The 8,593-nt window shown below is 37.1% G+C and overlaps 1 protein-coding gene across 1 annotated transcript; it reads right to left on the bottom strand.

The window, feature by feature from the left end:
- Window positions 1-177: 177 nt before the first annotated feature.
- Window positions 178-3,351, bottom strand: LOC120151571. The gene is made up of 5 exons (XM_039163978.1): window positions 3,144-3,351; window positions 2,922-3,056; window positions 1,569-1,817; window positions 870-1,125; window positions 178-833 (listed from the first exon to the last, which is right to left on the bottom strand). The coding sequence occupies exons 1-5, from the start codon at window positions 3,213-3,215 to the stop codon at window positions 790-792; spliced, it is 756 nt and encodes a 251-aa protein (XP_039019909.1). The 5' UTR covers window positions 3,216-3,351; the 3' UTR covers window positions 178-789.
- Between the last annotated feature and the right edge of the window lie 5,242 nt (window positions 3,352-8,593).

The following is an 8,593-nucleotide window of genomic DNA, read 5'->3' on the forward strand; positions in this document are numbered from 1 at the left end:
AAAAAGTTAGTTGAGTGGATTGAGCCAGACCTAGTAGGTCACGACCCAGTGTATGAACACATCCTTTCCATTAATATTAGGTCGACCCGGTCCATGAACACTTGGTTCTAAATCAATATTTTTACCAGGTCTACCTAGTAATGTCAAATTTTATATTTGCCACTAGTCCATATCAACTATAGTTAAGAGTAATCATTACAATTCTGCATACCAAATTCCACAAATAAAACTGTTGAAGGTCAAGTTGACTTATATATTTATATATGAACAAAGGAAAAACATCTGAGCTGAGAGGAAGAAGCAAATTGACGATGGGAAAACGTTGTTGCCCGGACGAATCAGATGATGACCTGAATCTCACTGGATTTCTCATTGTCCTGATCATCGTGATTTTGTTTATGGCCCTCTGCAGCCCTCGGCTACGAACAACTGTTTCTGCCGTCTACCGTTGCCGATGAACACTTCGGTTCCAAAAAACGAAGATAAATATATCATTTGTATGAATCTACCAGCTATTTGTTTAATTTTCAGGGAAAATTTTCTGTTCGGATTCAACCTACTGTCTGCGCATGTTTGCAGTATTCTCTATCTTGTAATTTTCAGCTTTGCTTGCAAATCACAGATTCTAGAAAATTTTATTTATTCGTATTCTACAAATCGAGAGATGACCCTCTAAGGATACTCGAACATCACAGAAAGCTTACAAATACTAATGAAACCTGCGTTAAAGGCATATCTGTATCGGATACTTATACTCGAACTCGAGTCCCATAAGATAGAATTATACTATTATGAAATGAACACTATACGTACATCACCTGAAAGTAGTCCGGCTGCCTAAAATCACGATCATGTTGAGTTTTGGCTACACTGGAGATTGCTTGTGGAATAATTAACAATGGATATCTGAACTGTTGTCAAAAGCTCGTGAGTAGTTTCTGGTTCAAGGACCGCCAGCACCTCCTCGTCTTTTGCCATTGCAAGATCTTCAAGGGAGACACAACGGGAATGAGAATCATTTCGGATGCGGAAGCCATAGAACCATCTCCCGGGCTTCCACCATTGGACACAAACTTGACGTTCAGCTATCTTATTGTTCCGAAGAGCTTCCACGATACGAAAAGCCTATAAACTTATGGTGTTAAAATTGGAGGTGAGTAAAATGGATGCATATTCAACACAAGTGTACAAAGTTTTCTAAGGAGTTCTATATATATAGGTGCCCGGCAGCAGAAGCGTAATAAGCAAGGCCAAACACATTGATACAAAAAAAATATCGAAAAATATGGAGTTACAGATCGGTTTAGCTTTTCGATCCATACCAACTTACATTCAATCATTTAATCACGTGTTATCGTCATCGAATAAAAGAAGTTTCTGATCCACTAGTTATCGAAGGATTTAATTCTTCAAAGCTTATTCAATATACTTAAACCAAAGATTCTTATAAACAATCAATTAAAAACTTAGGCCCAGATTTCACTAGAACACAATGTTCTTGGTTTTAACAGTTAAAGGATACGGAAAAAACACTATCTCAACGAAACAAAATAAACAGAAAAAGTTACCGGCACTTTGAGGATGTTAAGGCAGTAATGTAGTCCGATCAAGTTAAGCAGAACATTCAGCGTTGGTCTCAAGAGCAGCATTTGAGCATCTTTGAACCCATACTGCATCGTTTTCAGGCATTCAATTGCTTGCAAATAGTCGAGAATCTCAAGTGACTCGGATTGTGAGCAATGTTCCACCACGTTAACAACAGATGCAACCTGAGCCTTCTTCTCTTCGTGCTGCTTTATGTAGAATCCCCGCCAATCCTATCATCAATTTTCCATGAATTTCAAATCAATACTAAGGAATTGAATTACCAATTAGTCTACAGTACTAACATGTTCGGTACAAGGGGGAAAAAGGGAAATTTACTTTCTTTACCTCAACAATTTAGGATTGTATCTCGATCCTCATCTTCAAAACATTTTAATCAAATCCTCAACATATCAATATTTTATCAATTGGATATTATATGCTAGCTCGTATCTAACATAGATCATACTTAAAGCATATGATCAAAACTTAAAAATGTATCAATTGGATGGAAAAATTAATGTCATGCTTGTTAAATATATTTTATGTCAAATCCGAGCTCGCATTTAATTCTCAAGCTAATGATTAGACTGATAGAAGACCTAATCGATATGATGCAACTATACAAATACTTTGAGGACTCAATTAGATATTTTGACGTATTTCATTTCAAAGCAATGAAACAAAAGCAATTAACCGAAATCAATCGACATACAAGAAACCAAAGATCAATACGCCATATAATTCATTCATATTTATATTTGATGTGTAGATTTCTATACACTATAGATGAACTAAACAATTAAGTATCACTAAATCTATTATAATAATGCGGGTGATAATCTTATTCACCGATGGTGCATTGAATAACATACCACCATATCAGTATTTAACTCGTAAACAATTACGAGTCACTAAATCTTTTCTAATAACATGCGTGATCATCTTGTTCACCGATGGTTCATAAAACTATGCCAGTCCATATCGGTATTTCACTAATACACAATTACATATCACTAAATCTATTCTAACAAATCATCTTATTCACTGAAGGTGCATAAAATAATATACCGTCGTATCGGTATTTCACTCGTAAACAATTCCGTATCACTAAATATATTCTAATAGCATGCGTGATCATCTCGTTCACAGATGGTTCATAAAACTATGTCAGTCCATATCGGTATTTTACTAATACACAATTACATATCACTAAATCTATTCTAACAACGCGAGTGATCATCTTATTCACTGATAGTGAATACAATTATATATTGTCAGTCGATATCGATATTTCACTCACAAAAAAGTAAAAGCAACCAAACAAAAATCACAACCTTGAAGTTTGGGTCTTTCACAGTTTCATACAAAAGACTCCATCTTTCTTTGACGAGTGATTCCCACAAACAATCCGACCCGCATATCTCTCGCCAAACCCGAGAGCAGCAACTCAAGGAGGAAAGATCCGGTACCTAAAAGCCCGAACACCCGATAAAATCAAACTATACCCAGAAAGAAAACAAAAACAAAAGAGAAGAGTGAAACGAGAGCAAGCAAACCTCAAGCGAAGAAGCAATTCTGAGAGCTACGTCGTTTGGGAGTGAGCTGTATGAGTACTCTGATTGATTCATGGTTTCTATTTTTTTTTTGCTGATTACTGGATTTTTGGAGTGGAAATTTGGGGTTTTGTCTGGAAATTTTGGAGATCAGAAACTTGGGTTGATGTCGATTTTTTGCAACGTGGGGGAGTTTGGCTGTCTGTTTTGGGATCTGTTGTGGTTTGTGAGTTTACAGGTGGAAGGTTGTGATTTAAAGTCAGAACTGCGCCGTTTTAGCTTCTTGACATTTTCCCTCGACCCATTGGGCTTTTTCGGGTCAGAATCATGGGGTTGCTAATGAACGGAGTAAAGATCCATTTTGGTACCTAGATTTGGTTTTAAAGTTCAATTTTTTTACTTGAGCAATTAGATAGTTTAATTTGATACCTAAAATGTTTTTTAGTCCAATAATATATATAAACAAAAATTTAGATCAGAGGTGGCTCCCAATCCTGGGCCAGAGCATATTTAATATCCAATTGAGATTTACATATGAATTTATAGATTATCTATTAAGAGTAATGGTGGTTGAAAGTAAATGATAAACTCAGCTATCAGTGATAAACTGTAAAGGAACGAGATAACCAAAACAGAAGGAAGAGAACGACGTTTTACTGAAATGAATTGTATATCAGAAATGAATACAATATTTTGAGAAATACAAAAAATGCTTAACTTGGGTTATTAATAGTGGACAAGCCCACTATATATACAACTAAGGCTAACCAACTAATCCAACTGAATGACCCAACTGACTATAATTCAGTTACAATAGATTAACTAAAACAGTTACAGCTACTAACAACTATATAATACTCTAATAATGGTAAGATTCGAACTTGACCTTACAAACTTAAATTCCTAAATCTCAACCACTTATGCCAACACTCGTTGGCTTTAATTCAATTAAACAGTTAAACTTGAGTTGTTTAATTTAAAAGGATTCAAATTAGTTATTTACCATAAGTATTGATATGTAATAAATGTTTTTAATGCTTATTTGCAATTCACTTTTAGATGTCTTTTAATTCTGTTTTAGATAGAATTAAATTGTGTTTTAGAAATGATGTACTGTACTCACTATTTAAGCTATAAGTAGTGGGTACTTTTTTCATATCATTCAAAAGGCAATTGGTGTTTGTTTTGAAACACTCTTTGAAACTTTTCCTCGAGTGTTGTTTTGAGTTGAGAGTAGATACTACCATCAAAGTTCACTCTATCTTTTGTGTGTACGAAATTTGGAGAGTTGTACTAAGGTCGGAGGCATTCATTCATTATAACGATTACACACATCGTAATAAATTCGTTTCTAAGGCAGTAGTTAACACCAAGGGATGATTATCGTTTTGATCGGTTATTTTATAAAATATTTTTCAATCAATGCTAATGTCTTATTTTGCTACATCAAATATTGGTAAATTCTCAACAAAATTACAACGATGGGAAACCCTACTTAAAATCACGCTGCTGCTGTTGTATCGCTACCGTCAGGGCAGCAGGGTGGCCTTCCATTAGATGGGTTGGTTATCCTGGATAGTCTGACGTATCTCGAGCGCCCTGGATCACCCTTGGCTAACGATGACCACATATTATCGAAGAAAGATCGTAACGATGATAATCAGGGGGAGGGAGGTTTGTCTCCTCTTGTACCGGTTGTGGATGGATCCGATATTTTGATGGAAGAAGTGGCAGCCTTGGAGTCAATCTGGATGGCAGTACAACGAGAGATAGATAGTAATTCCTGAACTTGCAAGGTCGGAGGTTGGAGCGAATTCTAGAAATACCCCCTATCAAACCTTTGTTTTGTGATATGTTAAGGGGCACACTAATGAAAAAGATTTGTCACCTTGCCACTCGAAGCAACAATTCTGGAGTTATCATGTTGTTGCGGGGCCATAACAGCTCTACTGTTGGAACGGATTGTTGTCTTCTTTTTTTGCTTAAACTCCCATTTTTGCTGGATTCAGCATGAACACTAAGGATGTTAGTGTTCATGCTGAATCCAACAAAAATGAGAGTATGAAGAAAAAAATGAAGACAACAATCCGTTCCAACAGTAGAGCTGTTATGGCCCTGCAGCAACATGATAACTCCAGAATAGTCGCTTCGAGTGGCAAGGTGACAAATGTGGTGTCGTCACTGAACAAGGATAAGCATGTGGCTGTCCAAGTGGATGGGAATGATGAAAACCAAATCCCTTGGGATCATAATACTCGCATTTCACTGGCATCCGAGAAAGGAAATTTGGGGGGGGGGGGGAGGTCTCAAAGGGATAGTTAGTGGGAAGGTTCTACCCAGGGTAGGGGTTAAATTAAAAAAAGGAGCAGATAAAGCTCCTAATAAACAAGAGTTGACTGAATGGGTTTCATTTATGACTTCGAAGTTAGATAATACTCATGTTCGGTTCTGAACCCACCCCCTCCACGTTCGGTGAATAACGACTCAATCAGATGGCATGAGAATACAGTGTTTGATCAGTTTGCTTTGATTGATATGCAGGTTTAAGCTTACAGACTCCATATTTTTACTCGTTTTCATGGTTATAGTTATATTTTGGAATGTCCAGGGGGCACTTAACCCCTTTATTAATCGTTACTTTAAGCTTTTGGTGAAGATGCAGAATCCAGATATTGTGGCATTATTCGAGCCAAGAGTCAGTGGCCAAGTAAAGGATAATTTTATGCATCATTTGGGGTTTGGGTTCTCTTACAGAGTCGAGGTGAGAGGTTTTTCTGGGGGAATTTGGCTGCTATGGAGAAATTCAGTACAACTCAATATTCTCGCTGTTTCAAGTCAGTTTATCCATGCTATCTATTCTAGTGATCATGGGGAACATAGTTTCTTTGTTACGTTAGTTTACGCCAGCCCGGAAAGGTGTACGAGGAACCGTCTTTGGAGCCAGCTGAAGACCCTCAAACCAGTCAATGAGTGGTCGTGGGTACTAGGCGGGGATTTCAATGCCATCAGTTGTTGCGATGAACGCAAAAAGGTTCACAAAGGCGAAACAGAGTTTCTCAGAAGTCTAGCGAGTCCATTTTTTAGTCCAGATAGATTGACATGGGATATAGTGGGCCTCAATTTACATGGAGCTTTGGTAATTTGCATCAGAGATTAGATATATGTCTTTGTAATTCAGTGTGGTTTGAGAATTTCGATCGCTCGGTGGTTCATTATTTGCAGAAGTTGGGTTCGAATAATTGGCCTTTATTGCTGGATACGGAGGACAATTGTAGAGTCAAGCATAATCATCATTTCCTGTATATCGTTGCATGGAATGAGCATTTGGACATCCCAAATCTCCTCAATCACTCGGGTGAAGTTGGTTGTAGCATTCAAGATTGTATTTCTAAGTTTCAAAACTTGAGTCGAAATTGGAGTATGAAAGTTTTCGGACATATAGGCAGACACAAAATGCTCATTCTTGTGCACTTTCGGGGGGGGGGGGGGTGGGGGTGGAAAAGGCTCTGGAAAGAGCGGATAACCCTTATCTACAGGAACTTGAAGCGGATCTTAAAAAGATTTGGATTTGGTACTAGCTCAAGAGGAGAGCCTTTGGCACCAGAAAGCGAGAAATGGTTGGATTTCGAAGGGTGATCGGAATACTAAGGATTGCTCGTCGGAAGCATAATATGCTTACTTTGTTGAAGCTGCCGAACGGTTCATGGTGTAATGAGCAGAATACTCTCAAGAAACATGCGATTGAGTTCTTCAAGAGTTTTTTTTCCCACTAAACCGCACAACTCTATTATTTCAGGTACGCCGAATTATTTTCACCAATTTAGTGGAGCTGAGCTGTAATCATGGCTGGCAGACATTTCGAATGAGGAAGTTTGACAAATAGTTTTCAGTATAGATTCGTTGAAAGCCCCAGGGATGGATGGACTTCATGTGGCATTTTCTCAAAGGAATTAGAATGTCGTGGGCTATCGATTGTTCAATTTATAAGGGAATTTTTTGATGACGGTATTCTAGATGAAAGGTGAATGAAACTTTGATGGTGCTTATCCCGAAGGTTAATAATCCTGAATCAATCACTCAATTTCGGCCTATTAGCTCGTGTAATGTATTATACAAGATTATTACAAAGATCATGGTGTGTATGTTGCGTGTTGTGAGTTCTATAAATTATATATAAATGATGTGCAAATATACACAATCACAATAAGTAATAAAATGATGAGTAAGTATCGTCTCCACAGGGATTGGTAGAAATTATGAACATGACCATATCACTCCACTAATTTATCTAAGTATAGAAATGATATGTACATTGATGATGCTTTAGAAATGGAGATGGGGATGTGATAGAGTGAACAATGTCGTGGCGAAAGAACAATTTATAAGGATGAAAATGATGAAAATGTCGAGGCAATGTAAAATAGTAAAAACAACAATTAAATGAATAGTTCGATAATCCTCACATGGGAAACTACTTCGGAAATGAATGGTGGGGAGACACTTAAAGAGCTTAAAACTTATCTCTCTAAATGATCTATTATTCTAAAGCTTTACTTGTTCGACGTAGTTTTCTAAAAGTGTTCTCGCTATCTATAGTCATAAGAACCTAACAGAATAGAATACCACAGTATCTCCTTTCAGTCTCAACTATGGCAACCTACACTATTGATAACACACTACCCCTCTTAGTCGTTGAGATCTTAGCTTAGTCTCTCTCAAGTTCTAAGAGATTAGGTTATAGTGATTAACTATACCCCATTGCTTATGTTAATCTCATTTAAGTTTCTCTCAAACACTTAAGAATTAGTGACTAGATTTCTCTCGAACATCTAACCTTCATCGAAGAAATGGACACTCTCATGCCTCCTACAATCATAGAAGATGAAGCAGATGAAGCAAACATAAACAAAACAAGTAAAAACAAAAGATAAACATTCATCAACCATTAAAATAAAGTTTTCAAGCATCAATCAAATGAACCCCACCAAATATAGTTTAGTTCATGGTGGAGTTCGAATAAATCATAGAGTATACTCAATCGTTCATTCGATCTTACAACCCAAATAAGATTTCAAGCTTTAACAATGGAGAAAAGGCTGGAGAAGAAAACACTAGGTGTGCATGGCCAACACTTCCCTCAAACCACCACGAATGGCTATAGCGTGAGCTCATCTCAGATGCTATGCTACTCCCTCGAGCTTCACCAATGGAGGAACACCAATAAAAATGGAGAAAAAGGAATGGTAATGGAGGTAGAGAAAATGCAGAAGATGATGATTTTCAAAGCTTGGTAACCCCTTTCTCTATCTTGTGTAGTGTCCTTTAATAATAAAAATATTTAAGGGTATTCTTGGGAATTTTGCATTCAAAATACCTATCATACCCAAAAAAATTCCTTGTGCGTGAAGTTTATCTCCACAGGTGGTAGTGGACCCTATTCAGGCTGTTATTAG

This window comes from Hibiscus syriacus, unplaced genomic scaffold (genome assembly GCF_006381635.1).
Source record: "Hibiscus syriacus cultivar Baekdansim isolate YM2019G1 unplaced genomic scaffold, ASM638163v2 tig00002799_pilon, whole genome shotgun sequence".
Lineage (NCBI taxonomy): Eukaryota > Viridiplantae > Streptophyta > Magnoliopsida > Malvales > Malvaceae > Hibiscus > Hibiscus syriacus.

What these genes read in the sequence shown, in the direction of transcription:
- LOC120151571 (XM_039163978.1), bottom strand. Translation starts at nt 3,215, where the DNA reads ATGAATCAATCAGAGTACTCATACAGCTCACTCCCAAACGACGTAGCT. An exon ending in GAATTGCTTCTTCGCTTGAG is followed by an intron (nt 3,057 to 3,143) that starts GTTTGCTTGCTC and finishes TCGGGCTTTTAG; the next exon opens with GTACCGGATCTTTCCTCCTT. An exon ending in TTCCACAAGCAATCTCCAGT is followed by an intron (nt 834 to 869) that starts GTAGCCAAAACT and finishes GATTTTAGGCAG; the next exon opens with CCGGACTACTTTCAGGTGAT.